The 16,865-nt window shown below is 42.6% G+C and overlaps 1 protein-coding gene across 1 annotated transcript in view; it reads right to left on the bottom strand.

Moving 5' to 3' along the window:
* LOC122553153 (immunoglobulin superfamily member 3-like) overlaps window positions 1-16,865 on the bottom strand; it is a 76,812-nt gene that overhangs the window by 15,818 nt on the left and 44,129 nt on the right. The window contains exons 6-7 of the mRNA XM_087991034.1: window positions 4,151-4,495; window positions 1,970-2,314 (exon numbers count right to left, since the gene is read on the bottom strand). Coding sequence (XP_087847160.1) covers window positions 1,970-2,314; window positions 4,151-4,495 — 690 coding nt within the window. The remainder of the gene's footprint in view (window positions 1-1,969; window positions 2,315-4,150; window positions 4,496-16,865) is intronic.

Raw genomic sequence — 16,865 nt, 5'->3', positions numbered from 1 at the left:
CAAGACTGACATCCTTGGCCATAACTCTATTAACTGCCTCCTGCTCCCATTATCTTGCTTCCTCTCTCGATTAACATAGGTATGTGAATCCCACATTGAGAATAAGTAAAGCTCTCCTGTTTTAATCTCTTCCCATCAACACACATTGATGAAGAATATAATAATCAGTCCCTGTATTCTATCCACTCATTATCACAGGACAGTGACAATAACTGGGCATTGTAACATATTAATTGCCTATCTTAAGTAATGTAATGAAAATCAACCATGTGAATTATAGACCGTTTGTTTAATTCTGTTAAAAATTACTGCCTTTGTGTGTAGAGCCGAGATTCGTAGAGAAGTGTCACCACAAATTGATAAAGGATTACTTCTGGTCGCATTAAGAATCTCTTGCCGGTTGTCTGATAATAAAGCATCTAATGTTGTCCAGAAACTTGTGTCGTCCAGATTTGTAGAACAAAAAGGACATCAACACATGAACACAGTGCTAGATAATTACAGAGTCACCCCTTATACCACCCAGACCTCTTATGGGCAACAGCTTCCCCAAACAAGACAAGAACTGTTTGCTTCTTTATTGAATGTACTTACAAACAAGTCATAAGACAATAATACATAACAGTTCCAGGCTAACTGAGAGCTGGAAACATATCACCTTAATTCCTGATGTTCCCATCAATTGTTGTAAAAACCCATCTGATTTATTAATGTTCATCAGGAAAGGAAATCTGCCATCCTTACCTGATCTGGCCCACATGTAACTTCAGACACACAGCAATGTGGTTTGTTCTTACTGCCCTTTGAAATGAACAGGCAAGTGACTCAGTTGGAGGGCAATTAGGGATGAGGAACAAATACTGCCCTTGCCAGTGATGCCCACACCCCGTCAGAAAAATGGAAAACAATTCCCTGATGAACCACAACCTGCGCTTCCACACTAACATGTCCATTAACTGGAGCAGTGATCAAATACTGTGGCTACAACAGCAGGTCGAGGTGAATAGCTCACACTCTGCCTCCCACAGCCTGCCTGTCAACAAAGCAGAAATCAGGAGGATGATGGAACAACTTGCCTGGATGGGTGCAGTTCCAACAACACTCATGAAGCTTCATGCCATCCAGAAGAAAGCAGCCTGCCTGATTGACACCACAACTCACACCTTCAACGTTCACTTCCTTTTACACTGATGTACAGTGTGTACCATCTACAAGATGCCCTTCTGTAATTCACCAAGGCTCCTCCAACAGCAGCTTCCGAACCCACAGCCTATCCCATCTGAAAAGACAAAGGCAGCAGGTACATGGGGCAGCATCTCTTTCAGGTTCCCATCCAAGCACTCCCCCTCCTAACTTGTGTAAAGTCGAAATTTTTAGCTCAGGAAAGCAGCTCACCATGACCTTCTCAAAACATACAAAATATGACCTGGAGTAGGCCATTCAGCCCATTGTGCCTGCACTGCCTTTCAACACAATCATGGCTGATCATCCAACTCAGTCCATCATTCCCATGTTCTCCCCTTACCCTTTGAACCCTTTAGCCCTCAGAACTATATCTAACTCTCCCCTGAAGACATTCAATGTTTTGGCCAAAGCTGCTTCCCGTGGCAGAGAAGCCATTTCTTCTCAAGGACCATTCATGATGGACAAGTACCAGCCCGGCCGGTGATGGCCCCATCATAAGAGTGAATGAAACAAAGCCAGACAGAGACAGGAGAATCCAACACTGAAAATAAACGAGATGGAGAAGCAGAAAGACAGACAGAAGAGAAAGAGTTTGAGATTGAGGAACTGGTCCAAGAGGAGAAACAGTTTAATCTATCTGTGAGTAAAAGCGGAGAATTGTTTTATGTTTATATCGAGCTCTCTGCTTACTCTTTACAAGAGGAATTTAACACATTCTCCTCTTCAATAAATCCATGTGGAAATGGTTGCTGTATCAGATTATTCTAAGGGAAAGAACACTTACCTGTAACAGTCAGTTGGGTTCCATTCCCACTGATATCTCCCCACACTTTACAGTAATAGACCCCAATGTCATTGGGCTGCGTGTTAGTGATGGTCAGAATGAAGCTGTTATTGGAGGGCTCTCTGGAAGACTGGAATCGCTCAGTAAATCCTGGGCTCCATTGTGTGATGTTCCTCATGTCATGTGTTAAAACCCACTCCATCTTATTTCCTGGTTTCTCCCGGTCCCAGTGAACGTTGGTGCGTGTCACTGCAGTGTTCCTTATGGTGCACTGTAACCGAGCAGTGTGACCCTCGGTGACACGTTCTAGCCTCAGAGACTGGTGAAGGACTGGGACATTTGCACCTTTAAGAGAAAACATCTGAATAAATTAAAACTCATCTGAACTTTCTGAAGGACTCCAATTTAGAGTTAATGAGAAAGGACAGATGATAAGAGGATCAGAGTGAACCAGTGGGGTTAATTATTCAAAATATATATGACATTATAGACCATAAGGCCGCAGGATATAGAAGCAGAATTAGGCCATTCAGCCCATCAGGTCTGCTCTGCCATTCGATCATGGCTGATATGTTTCAATCCCATTCTCCTGCTCTCTCTCCATTGATCCATTTGCTCATAAGAGCCTATCTATCTTTGTCTTGAATATACTCAATGACTTGACCTCTGCAGCTCGCTGCAGCAATGAGTTCCACAGATTTACCATCTTTTGTTTGAAGAAATCCCTCTTCATCTCAGCTGTAATTGATCATCCCTTCACTGTAAGGCTATGCCCTGCATCCTACTCTCTCCAACAAACATCTTCTCCAACTCTACTCTATTCAGGCCTCTGAGTATTCTGTGATGAGACAAACTGTATTCACTCCTCATAATGTGGTCTCCTCTTCATTTGGGAAATGAAACACAGACTGGATGCCCCTTCTCAGAACACCTCCATTCTGTCTGCAAAAATGATCCTAACCTCCCAGGTGCTTGCCACTCCAACACACTGTCGTGTTCCCTGGCCAACATCTCTGTCTCAGTCTTGCTGCAGTGCTCTTGTGAAGCTCAGAGCAAGCTGGAACAACAGCACCTCATTTTCTACTTGGTTACCCTGCAGCCTTCTGAAATTAATATTGAGTTAAACAATTTTAGAGACTGAGCACCTTTCTCCATGCTTTCCCCCTCCTCCATACACCAGGCCTTGTCATTACACAGTCAGCTACAGCACACTACCCATTGTCAGTTACTAATTGTTCCATCATCAGCTGTTCATTCCTCCAGACTGACCATTACCCACTCCTTTGTGTGTCCAACAGTCCTTCTCTCACACTGGGCTCTATCTTCATCTATCGTTTACCCTGACCATCCTCCCCACCCCATCTTCTGTATAAAAATCATCATTTTCCTCGGTGCCATTTGTTCTGTACAAGGGTCACTGGACCCGCAATATTAATTCTGATTTCTCTCAACAAATACTGAGATTTTCCAGCAATTTTTGTTTTTATCCCCCGAAATGGAATCAGAAGCAGTCTCTGACTGTTATTGCTTGAAACACAATGTATTAGTGAGGAAATAAAGACCATCCCAAATACCAGGAGATGAGCAATAGACAGTGGTCTGTCAGGTGGTCACTCCATCTGAAACCAGAATGAAATTTTGCAAACTAGCTCATGAAATACCAATGGCAGCTCATTTAAGGATGAGGAACACACAATCTAATATATTAAAGCACTTTTATTGGTCAGGATTATATAAAGATGTTAAATTTTAGCAGACAAGATAGTCCATGTCAGGACTTGGGGAATCGCCAACCCTCAATTAAAGCTTCACCCTTAATTCTGATCGTAGCTTTTGAAGAACCGTTTAGCAGGGTCTTAACAGAGTGTGTAGGAGCCCGACTGCAACCCAGGAATGGCAACCAATGGGTCACTGCAGTGGTTAAAGAAGGCAGCTCAGCACCACCTTCTCAAGGGCAATTAAAGATGGGCAATAAATGCTGGCCCAGCCAGTGACACCCACATCTCACAAAACAATTAAATAAATTACTGAACCTGAGCTCAGCTTCCTCCCCACAGATAATCCATTTCTGAGATCACTGTCCATCACCTTCTCAATCTTCTTGATCGCAAACTGATCTCCAATTCATTCATTGGGTAAGAGGTTATTACTGGAGGAGATTGCCATGTAAACTCTACTTACTGGTGATATTGATTTGGCTTCCTCTCCCATAGATCCTTCCCCAGACTGAGCAGTAATAGACCCCAGTATCACTGAGCTGCATGTTTGTGATGGTCAGAGTGAAGCTGTTACTGGAGGAGTCTCTGGAAGACTGGAATTGCTCTGTGACACCTGGGCTCCATTGTGTGGAACCATTTCCTGGATGTGTTAAAACCCGTTCCATAATTTGCTTTGGGGACAGTCTGTACCAGTGAACATCAGTGTGTGTCACTGTGGCGTTTCTCATGGTACACTGTAACCGGGCAGTGTGACCCTTGGCAACACGTTCCAGGCTCGGAGACTGGAGAAGGACTGGACCAGTGAAACCTTTAAAGAAAAATAACAATACATTATTCCTACAAGAACAGATTCTCTGTTTTGCCGTATTGAAAGATCTGAAAGGGTGGTAGGAGTTTTGAGTTAAACAGAGAGAACACGTAGTTACACTGAACAATTGAGATACATCTGTGACCGATTCAGATAAAAAATCCATCAACATTAACAGAAATAACTATAAAAACAGTGTTAAATTATATCTCTGAACTTTCGTCAGAATCTGATCAACATTTTGTACATGCCCATTTTCTACAGCAGAATCAAAACTCAGGTCCATTTCCATCTGGAAGGATAAGAGCAGCAAATAGATGAGAACACCACCCCCGGAAAGCTACCCTCCAAAACACTCATCATCCTTTCTTAGAATGCATCATTGTTTCTTTGTAGTGATTGTAATGAGGTCAGCCAGGTGGATGTCACAGGACATGAGTTCCCTGATTGGGACTGCTAACCTGGTCCAATCAGGGAGCCCTGGCTGACAGTAAAGAATAGGAGTGTCAGAGGTTCTGTTTGCTATGGACAAGGTCAGACCCCCTCAAAACATTTCACGAAAGTGGCTCAGACCCTAAATTTGCTCATTGCTTTAAGCAGGTATAACATCGATATTCCAGGAGGGATGCAGTTGATCAAACCACGTAGTTTTAAACAAAATAAAATGTATTTACTAGATTACTGAATGAAACACAAACAAAAGAGAACAGAATACAGAATAACGTAACCTATCTGAAAACCCAGAAGACCATACCAACGTCATGATGCTGTTCCAAATATTTGCAACAATTCCCATAAACACATCTTGGCACAAAAGGTAAAATCAAACACATCAAAAATCAAACAAAAGGTAAAATAAAATACAGGAGAGATGTCAGAGAGAGGATCAGCATGGACCTGCTTCCTTTGGTCCAGCAGGTTTTACAACTGCCTGACTGCTTTTAGTGAATAGCCGGACTACTAAAACCAAATCAAATCAGAGAGAGTTCTGTATCACCTTTCCCCCTTAATAAAATGTCCTATCAATAAGCAAAGAGTCCACTGAAACTTACAGATTGGAAACAGGCCCTTCGGCCCAACAAGTCCACACTGACCCGCCACCCACCCAGACCCATTCCCCTACATTTACCACTATAGGCAATGTACCATGGCCAAATCACCTAACCTGCACATTTTTGGATTGTGGGAGGAAACCAGAGCACTGGAGGAAACCCATGCAGACACGGGGAGAATGTGCAAACTCCACACAGAGAGTCGCCTGAGGCGGGAATTGAACCCGGGTCTCTGGCACTGTGAGGCAGCAGTGCTAACCACTGTGCCACCGTGTGCCCACTGTTTGTCTTTCTTTAACAATTCAGTAGGTGGAGCAGCCACAATGCTAAATTTAGTATGAATTTGCGATAATTTTCAACGTTGGAATCATAGCACTGCTATTTTTGTTGATGGTATGGGAAAATCTCCAATTACCTTGTGTTTTCCATCCCATGGGGTTATTTGTCCATGTCCAATAACATGGCCTCGAAGGTGACTTGGCCTTTGGAAAATTGACTTTTGGCTATGTTTGTCACCAAGCCTGCCTTCTGAAATCGATCGAACAATTCTGATCAATGTTGCAAATGTTCCTTCCAGGTGTGAATAAAAATCACCAGGTCATCTTTTTTATCGGCAGCAGTTGGAGTGGGAGGAGCGACAGTGAGGACCAGAGGCCCGACAAAAGGTAAGTTTTAAAAAGTATAAAGGTTTACCTCGCGTATAGGCGGAGCGTACACTGAGCAGGAGCAGACATGGGACTGCTGGGTAAGTAAGGCTTTATACTTGGATGGTTGCTTTACCCAAAACACTACTCAGACAGTGTCTCCCACCTGTACTGCACCTCTAACCAAAGAAAATGTTGCGTGCACCAATTGGTGAGGTGACTGGTTTCTTTATTTTTAGTTTTTTCAGTAATTTTGTTGAAAATTTAGAATAGTGGGAATGGAGGTTAGGGTGGTTGAATGTTCCTCCTGCAGAATGCGGGAAGTAAGGGTCACCACTACTGTCCCTGCTGACTTCATCTGTGGGAACTGCATCCAACTCCAGCTCCTCGTTAATCGCATTAAGGAACTGAAGCTGGAGCTGAATGAATTTTTGATCATTTGGGATGTGGAGGAGGTTATTGAGAGGAGTTACAGAGAGGTAGTCACACCTCAGGTAAAAGAAGAAGGGAGATGGCTTACCGTCAGGGGATGGAAAAAGAATTGCAGACAGTGCAGGGATCTCCTCTGGCCCTTCCTCTCAACAACAAGTATATAGTTTTGGATACTGTTGAGGGGGATGACGTATGAGGGGCAAGCAATGGGGCACAGGTCTTTGGCACAGAGTATGTCCCTGTTGCTCAGAAGTGAAAGGGGAAGAGGAGCAGAGCAGTAGCAATTGGGGACTTGATAGTTAAGGGGATAGATAAGAGGTTCTGTAGTAACGAGAGAGACTCACGTTTGGTGTGTTGCCTTCCAGGTGCCAGGGTCCATGGTGTCCCTGACTGTATTTTCAGGATTCTTGCAGGGGAGGGGATCAGCCCCAATTTGTGGTCTACATAGACACTATGACATAGGTAGGAAGAGAGGTGGGGATTTAAGCCAGAAATTCAGGGAGCTAGGGTGGAAGCTTAGAGCTAAAACAACAGAATTGTTGTCTCTGATTTGTTGAACGTGCCACATGCTAGCGAGGCAAGACATGGGGAGAGAGAAGAGTTGAACATGTGTATACAGGGATGGTACAGGAGGGAGGGTTTTCGTTTCCTGAATAATTGGGGCTCTTTCTAGCGTATTTGCGACCTCTACAAAGAGGATGGTCTTCACCTGAAACAGAGGCGTACAAATATTCTGGAGGAGAAATTTGCTAACGCATTTCAGGTGGGTTTAAACTCATTCAACAGGGAGATGAGAACCAAATTTGTAGTTGGAGTGTACTGGAGGCTGAAGTGAGAACTAAGATTTCAAGATCCAATAAGCTACCGGCAGGCAAGGAACACCCAGAATAAGGTGGGTGAACTTGCAGCATGGGTTGTTACCTGGGCTTTTGATGTTGTGGCCATTTTAGAGACATGGATTGAGTAGGGACAGGAATGGTTCGTGCAGGTTCTGGGATTGAGATGTTTCACAAAGAACAGAGAAAATCATAAAAGAGGGGTTGGTGTGGCACTGTGTGTCAAGGACAGTGTTATGATTGCAGAAAGGATGTTTGAGGACTCCTCTACTGAGGTAGTAAGGGCTGAGAAACAGGAAAGGAGAGGTTACCCTGTTGGGAGTTTTCTGTAGGCCTCCAAATAGTTCCAGAGATATGGAGGAAAGGATGTTAAAGATGATCCTCGATAGGAGCAAAAGTGACAAGATAGTTATCATGGGGGACTTTAACTTTCCAATATTGACTGAGATTACTATAGTTCAAGTACTTTAGATGGGTCTGTTTTTGTCCAATGTGTGCAGAAGGGTTTCCAGAGACAGTACGTAGACAGGCCAACAAGGGGCGTGGCCATATTAGATTTGGTACTGGGTAATGAACCAGGCCAGGTGTCAGATTTGGAGGTATGTGAGCACTTTGCTGATAGTGACCACAATTCGGTTTACCTGAGTGATAGAAAGGGAGGTATATACTGCAGGGCAAGAGTTATAGCTGGGGGAAAGGCAATTACGATGTGATTAGGCAAGATTTAGGATGCATGAGAGGGGAAGGAAACAGCAGGGGATGGGCACAATTGAAATGTGGAGCTACTGCTCGTCCTTGAGAATTTCATACTGGTCAGGCAGGGAAGAAGTTTCCGAATGCAAGAGCCGTGGTTTACTGAGGAATTTGAATCTTTTGTCTAGATGAAAAGGCTTATATTAGGATGAGTTGTGATGGCTCGGTTAGGGCACTTGAGAGTTACAAGTTCACCAGAAAAAGACCTCAAGAGAGAGTTAACAAGAGCTAGGAGGAGACATGAGAAGTCATTGGTAGATAGGATCAAGGAAAACCATAAGACTTTCTATAGCTATATCAGGAATAAAAAATGCTTCGAGTAAGATTCGGGCCAATCAAGCACAGTAATAGGAAGTTGTGCATGGAGTCAGAGGAGATAGGGGAAGCACTAAATGAATGTTTTTCGTCTGTATTCACATTAGAAAAAGACAATATGCTCATGGAGAATACTGAGATACAGGTTACAAGATAAGATGGGAGTAAAGTGCATAAGGAGGGTGTGTTAGCAATTCTGAAAAGTATAAAGATAGATAAGTCCTCTGGGCCAAATGGGATTTATCCTAGGATTCTCTGGGAAGCTAGGGATGAGATTGCTGAGCTTTTGGTTTTGATCTTTATGGCGTCATTGTCTACAGGAATAGTGGCAGAAGATTGGGGAATAGCAAATGTTGTTCCCTTGTTCAAGCAGAGGAGTAGAGACAACCTTGGAAATGATAGACCAGTAAGCCTTACTTCAGTTGTGAGTAAAGTGTCAGAAAGTGTTATAAACGATAGGATTTACAATCAATGAGAGATGGATAAGTTGATTAGGGATAGTCGATACGGTTTTGTGAAGGGTAGGTTGTGCCTCATAAACCTTATAGAGTTCTTTGAGAAGCTGACCAAACAGATGGATGTGGGTAAAATAGTTGATGTGGTGTACATGAATTTAAGTAAGGCATTTGATAAGGTTCCCCACAGTAACGTATTGCACAAAATACATGGGATTGCATGGATTGCATGGGATTGAGGGTGATTTAGCGATTTGGATAGAAATTGGTGAGCTAAAAGAAGACAGAGGCTAGTGGGTGATGGGAAATATTTATCCTGGAGTTCAGTTGCTAGTGGTGGACCACAAGGATCTGTTTTGGATCAACTATTGTTTGTCATTTATATAAATGACCTGGATGGGGGCATAGAAGAATGGGTTAGTAAAATTTACGGATAACACTAAGGTCGGTAGAGTTTTGGGTAGTGATGAAAGATGTTGTGGTTTACAGAGAGACATAGATAAGCTGCAAAGCTGGGCTGAGAGGTGGCAAATTGAGCTTAACGGAGAAAAATGAGGTGATTCACTTTGGAAGGAGTAACAGGAATGCACAGTACTGGGCTAATGGTAAATTTCTTGGTCGTGTAGATGAGCAGAGAGTTCTCTGTGTCCAGGTACATAGACCCTTGAAAATTGCCACCCAGATTGATAGGGTTGTTAAGAAGGCATACAGTTTGTTAGCTTTTATGAGTAGAGGGATTGAGTTTCGGAACCATGCTGCAGCTGTACAAAACTCTGTTGTGGCCACATTTGGAGTATTGTGTACAGTTCTGATCACCGCATTATAGGAAGGAAATGGAAGCTTTGGAAACGGTTCAGAGGTGTTACCTGGTATGGAGGGAAGATCTTACGAGGAAAGGCTGAGGGACTTGAGGCTGTTTTGATTAGAGAGAAAAATGTTGAGAGGTGACGTAATTGAGACAGATAAAATAATCAAAGGGTTAATTAGGTTGAACAGCGAGAGCCTTTTTCCTCGGATGGAGATGGTTAGCATGAGAGGATGTAGCTTTAAATTGTGGGGTGACAGATATAGGACAGATGTCTGAGGAAGGTTCAAACCTCAGAGAGTAGCAGGGTCAGGGAGTGCACTTGCCAAATTTAAGGGCATTTAAATAGTCATTGGATAGGCAAATGGATGAGAATTGAATAGTGTTGTTTAGATGGGCTTCAGATTGGTTCCACAGGTCGGTGCAACATTGAGGGCTGAAGGGCCTGTATTGCACTGTAATGTTCTATGTTCTATGTTCTATCTGTATATATTTGACACAATTAGATAATCTGGCAATGGATCGTCTCTGAAATGTGGCTGAAACATTTTTCATACCAAATGGCATGACTACAAACAGATACAGTCTATTTGGTGCTATGAAAGCCAAAATTACCTTTGTTCTTTCTGACAAAAGTACTTGCCAGTAACCTCTGAGCAAGTCCAACTGAGAAATATAAGTTGCTTCTCAGCACAGTCTTCCAATGGTGGAATTGGATATGCAGTCTTTGTAAGTGCATTGACCTTGCAATCGTCCACACGTACCCATTTGGCACCATTACCATGGATGAGCTCCAGTCACTGGAACTCACTTCGATTACGTTATTTTGGAGCATGCGTTCAATCTCCTTTTCAACCTGTGCTAACTTTAGAGGGTTAGGCCAACAAGGATGTTGCTTACTTGCAACAGCATCTCCTATATCTACATCATGTATAATTAGGAGAATCTGAGGACTGCCGATTCTGGAGACCAGAGTCGAGAATGTGGTGCTGGAAAAGCACAGCAGGTCAGGCAGCATCTGAGAAGCAGATGAATCGACATTTCAAGCATAAGCTTTTCATCAGGAATGAGGTTTGTGGGTTGGGAGTGCTGAAAGATAAATGGGAGGGGGTGGGGCTGGGGCCAAGTCAGCTGAGAATGTGATAGGTAGATCATGCATTATTAGGTTTGTACTTCCTAGCTTATTTCCACATATCTTCCCGTACGGTCATATCTCTTTCAGATCGATTTGATTTCTCTCTGGAAAGTAACACAATAATTTATCTCAAATTTTGACACCTTCTTGATTGTCCAATTTAATTTGAGGAATGTCCAGTTAAGAAGCCACTGAACTTGGTTCTTCACTCTGTGTTGTAACCAATAACACATTGTCCTCTCTCTTTGCTTCCCTGTCAAATGACGTTTTGAGCATATTTGCATGACACATTCTGTGAGATTTCTTTCAGTTTGGAGTCCTGAGCAAATAGGGGGTTCAGCTCATTCAATTTCCTTTTGACTTGATAAGATCAACTAAACCTTGCTTTTAAAGGTTCAGCTCACCTGAGAAGTTACAGTAAAACTTTATCTCCTGCAGCAACATTGCACGTTTTTGATTTTTTTGTCTTCTTCATGTTTCATTGTATGCTGTGATACTTTTAAATGCTGTCTCGCCAACTCTCCCACTCTATTTAATCATTCTCAAAAAATTGACACATAGTCCAAATATGTGGTCTCTGAATTATGACTTAACAATTTCTCCTTCATTAATTTTAGTGGTCCTCTCACCTTAATGCCCAAAATCTAATTCAAAGCATCTGAATTTGGTTGATTGTTTTGATGCATCTCTGATTGCAAGAAGTACAAATGGAATTCCCTTCTCCCAATCAACTGGGTAGTCTTGACTATAAGCCTTCAACATGGTTTTTATTGTCTGATGACACCTTTCGAGCAGTCCCTGCGACGCAGGATGGTATGCAGTAAATTTGAATTGTTTTAGTCTTCAGCTGTCCATAACTTCCTTGAATAAATTAGACATGAAGTTTGACCCCTGATCTGATTGCATCTCTGTGGGAAGTCCGCAACTAATGAAACATTTTAATAATTCCTCCACAATCCTTTTAGCTGTGATACTGTGAAATAGAATGGCCTCTGGAAATCGAGAGGACACACCCATTATTGTTATCAAATACTGATTCTCACTTTTTGTTTTAGGTAGGGCTCCTATGCAATCAATTAAGACTCTTGGAAAAGTTTCCTCAAATGCAGGAATAGGTATTAAAGGTGAGGGTTTTATTATTGTATGTGGTTTTCCGATTACCTGACATATATGACATAGGAGAAAGTGAGGACTGCAGATGCTGGAGATCAGAGTTGAGAGTGTGGTTCTGGAAAAGCACAACAGGTCAGGCAGCATCTGAGGAGCAGGAGAATCAACGTTTTGGGCAAAAACCATTCATCAGGAACCTTTATGACATGCCTGGCAAAATTCAATGAGATCCTTGTGCAATCCAGGCCAGTAAAAATGTTTTGTATGTTAACTTGATGTTTTCTCACTCCTTAATGACCCTCTAGTAGCAGCTCATGTGCTGCTCACAACACCTCCATTCTATAACCAAGTGGCAATATGACTTGATGAACTTCTGCCCATTTCTCATCTGCCTGAATTCGTGATGGTATCCATTTCCTTAATAAGCCATCATATTAAGGTCATAACATTCAAGGATACATTCAAATTATTTTTCTATTTATGTCTTTTGATACAATTGCTCTAAATGTTCATCTTTCTGCTGTAACTCAGTTCATTTATCTGAACTAAAGATATCCGCATTATCATCTACCTGCTCTCGGTTTGTGTCCACCATCTGAACAAACAGGGTCTCTGCTAATTCCACTTCAAGTTTCTTCTCTGAAATTTTTGCTCTTTCTGTTTCAACTGGTGACTTTGTGACCTCATTTCCACACAGTCAGGAAAAATCCCAGGATATGTGTCCTGCAGTCATTCAGTTGCTTGAGTTTCTACTGGCTGTCCAATCACCGTAGGTCACACTCCGACCTGTGAACTAGCTTTATCATTAGTAAGGACAAATTGTATTCCTAGAGCTGAGAGTTTGTCCAGTACTCCCACCATGATTTCTGTATTCTTCACTGGACACTCTCAGCTCACTTTACATAATTGTGCACTTCTTGTTTCACCTTGAATTCCAGCTACTAGCACCTTTTCTGGCAATAGTCCTTCAGAACTACATATATATCCTCATCTTTCAGCATCACAGCTTGAGAGAATCCTGTATCTCTTAATACCGTAACCTTTTTACCTGCTGCTCCTGTCCTATGCAGGTAAACTTTACCTTTGCAGGTATAAGGTTAAGAAGATCTGGCACTTCCTCCTTAACCTCCAACCAGCTTGTACATTCTGGTGCAGCTTTCTAGCCTCCACTGTGCTTTCCATTACCACAAAGTCACTGGCTTATCCTATTTTTGTATATTTGGCTTCCCAGTGTTTTTCCTAACCCTCCAACACTGTGATTTCATGTGGCTTACTTTATTGCAGTGAAAATACTGAAGCTTTTTAATTTATCATTCCCCTTCAAGGATTTCCATTTTAACCTGTGGGAAGTTATCCCTATGATCATCACCAAGATCTACCTTTCCCTTCCACGTAAGGATTTATCTTTTCCCCAATTTCTGTCCTCCACTGATGGAAATTGCTTTTCAAAGCAAAACTTTGATTTATGGCCAACTCATATTCATCAGCCAATTCAGCTGTTATCTTGCCTTTTTAACTCTCTGCTCTTCCACATGAGTGCTCATTACTTCAGGAAGTGAATTTTTAAACTCCTCCAAAATAATTGTCTCTTGAAGAGAGTCATACATTTGCTCTTTTTTTAATGCCTTTATCCACCTCTCAAAATTACTTTGTTTGTATGTTCCCTCCTTACATTCCTGAAACATTGCCTGTAGGCTTCTGGCACAAACTCATCTGCACCTAAGATGGCTTTCTTCACCTCCTCTTATGCCCCAGATAGCTCCTCTGATGGTGATGCGAATACCTCACTCTCTCTACCTGCAAATTTGTTTGGATCAACAAAACCCACATGGTCACTGGTCATCACATTTGTTTATCGACCTTTTCAAATGAGTTCAAAAAGACTTCCACATACTTCTCGTCAAATTTTGGCAAAGCTTGAATATATTTAAACAGTTCTCACCAGGCCTTTGACTACCATGGGTTTGCTCATTCTCACGCTCTTCCTCACTCAGCTTACCTTCAGCCCTCAGCTCCATTCCTTTCAGCTCACTTTCCTGTCTTAGCGCAAGTTTCTGAAGTTCAAGCTCTCCCTCTTTCTTCCTTTCCTCCTTCTCCTTTCCTCTCTCTTCTCTCTCTCTCCCTTTCTCATGTAATTTCTTCATCTTCCCTCTCTATTTCTCTCTCCTTTTCTCTCTCTTTTTCTCTCTCTTCTCTTCTTCTTTTTGTTCAATAATGTGATCCATTCTTTTTCTTATTGTTCTGCTAAAGTGATTTGTTCTTTAACCTTTCCTCTACTTTTAATCAGAATTCAAGCTGTCTCATTTTCAATTAAATTTTAGCCATCCCTAAAGATTCCAGCAAATGTAAATGCTGAGTAATTGATGTAATTATCTCTCGTTTCTTCACAGAAGGAGGCAGCTCCAACCTCAGCTTGTCTGCTAATTCCAGCAGCTTGGCCTTAACCACATTTATTAAAAATCCCCAAGGTCACTTCTTCCAAACCTAGAAAACTCTTGGTGACTGAAAGAGCCATTGCTATCCCAAGCACTGTTTAAACCAACCAAATTCAACACCTGGAACAAAGAACACTAACACCTCCCACTCACTGCCTTCGAGTCCAACAACCCTAATCCCAAATCAGACCTATATAACAAATCCTGCAAAGAGCCCCCAATCGGCTATGGACCAGGCCAGACACCCTCAAAACATTTCAAGAAAGTGGGCCAGACCCTAACCTTGCTCATTGTTTTAGGCAGGTGTGACATGGATATTCCAGAAGGGATGCAGTTCGTCAAACCAAGTTGTTTTAAACAAAACAGAATTTATTCACAAGATTATCGAATGAAACACAAACAAAACAGAACAGAATACAGAATAACGTAGCTTGTCCAAAAACCCAGCAGATTATCCCAACTTAATGATGCTGTTCCAAATATTTGCAATAATCTCCATAAACACCTCTTGGCACAAAAGGTAAAATCAAACACGGCGTCTCAGAGAAGTCAGAAAGAGGATCCGCATGGACCTGCGTCTTTGGATCCAACAGGTTTTACAATTGCATGACTGCTTTCAGTGAATAGCCAGACTGCCAAAACCAAACCAAACCAGAGTTAGCTGAGCTGGGAGAACTGGCCATTCTCCTTTCATTGTACCAGTGTTTATGTTTTAAACATAAAAGCCTTTTGTCTGAGGCAGTATCTGTTAGCTATAATTAAACTGTCCCTAAAACCCATCCAAGCCCAGACTTTTCAGATATTGTGTCTTTACGATGTCTGCGAAAAACAGGTCCAAGAACAACAAAACCTGCTAAAGGAGCATCATCATCACATGATCATTCTGAGAGCTGGCTCTGAGGGAGATGGATCAGTGTCAAGGAATCTGCACATGTAAATGAAGGGTGACTTGGTGATGAGATACCAGCTTCTGTGGAGTTACTTCATCTGTAATGGTCACTGTGTCAAAATCGATCCCGATTGACTGGGTTAATTCCGATCGGGATGTCGCTGATCAGTTTTACAGGATTCTGAAGGGGGAGGGTGAGCAGCCAGAAATTGTGGTACATATTGGCACCAATGATATAGCCAGGAAAGGGATTGAGGATCTGAAAAGTGACTACAGAGAGCTAGGTTGGAGGCTGAAGAGCAGGACGAGTAGAGTAATGATCTCAGGTTTGCTGCCAGTGTCACAAGATAGTGAGGTGTGGAACAGTCAGCGAATGCAGCTTAACACATGGCTGTGAGGCTGGTGCAGGAGGGAAGGCTTCAGATACCTAGACCATTGGGATGCCTTCTGGCAAATGTGGGACCTGTACATGAAGGACGGTTGCACCTGAACTGGAGGGGCACAAATGACCTGGGTGGGAGATTTGCTCGTGGGTTTGGGAGGGTTTAAACTAGTTTGGCAAGGGGGTGGGAATCAGACCTACATATCTGCAAGGAGGTCGGTTGTAGACGGGGCAGTGACAGCATGTAGTGAATCTATGATGAAACAAAGTGATCGGTTAAAGTGTGTCTGCTTTAACGCAAAGATTGTCAGAAATAAAAGTGATGAACTTAGAGCATGGATCAGTACTTGGGGCTATGATGCTGTGGCCATAATGGAGACATGGGTTTCATCGGGGCAGGAATGGCGGCTAGATGTTCCAGGGTTTAGAACATTCAAAAAATACAGAGAGGGTGGAAAAAGAGGAGGGGGTGTAGCATTGCGAATCAAAGAGTGCATCACAGCTACAGAAACAAAGGCTGTTGAGGAAGGTTTATCTACTGAGTCAGTATGGGTGGAACTTAGGAACAGCAGGGGAGCAACTACCTCATTGGGGGTTTTCTACAGACCCCTAATAGCAGTAGAGAGATTGAAGAACTCATAGGCTGGCAGATTTTGGAAAAATGCAGATGTAGCAGGGTTGTTATGGGTGATTTCAACTTTCCGAATATTGCCTGGAACCTCCATAGTGCAGATAGTTTGGATGGAGCCGTTTTTGTCAGGTGTGTTCAGGAGGGTTTCCTTACTCAGTATGTCGACAGACCAACAAGGGGAGAGGCCATTTTGGATTTGGTGTTCGGCAATGAGCCAGGATAGCTGTTAGATCTTGCGGTGGGAGAACACTTTGGTGACAGTGAACACAACTACCTCACATTTACCATAGCCTTGAAGAGGGAAAGGAGCAGTTACTAAGGGAAGATATTTAATTGGGGAAAAGGAAATTACGACGCTATCAGACAGGAGTTGGGAAGCCCAGACTGGGAGCAATTGCTCCACAGAAAGGGCGCAGCAGACATGTGGAGACTGTGTGAGGAGCAGTTGTTGTGAGTGATGCACAAATTTCTTCCTCTGAGACAGGTAAGAAGGGGT

Source organism: Chiloscyllium plagiosum, unplaced genomic scaffold, assembly GCF_037043375.1.
Source record: "Chiloscyllium plagiosum isolate Xiang-an unplaced genomic scaffold, Cpla_swu_hap1 HiC_scaffold_10, whole genome shotgun sequence".
Classification (NCBI taxonomy): domain Eukaryota; kingdom Metazoa; phylum Chordata; class Chondrichthyes; order Orectolobiformes; family Hemiscylliidae; genus Chiloscyllium; species Chiloscyllium plagiosum.
The sequence above is the reverse complement of the archived record's forward strand: the minus strand, read 5'-3'. Positions and strand labels throughout refer to the sequence as shown.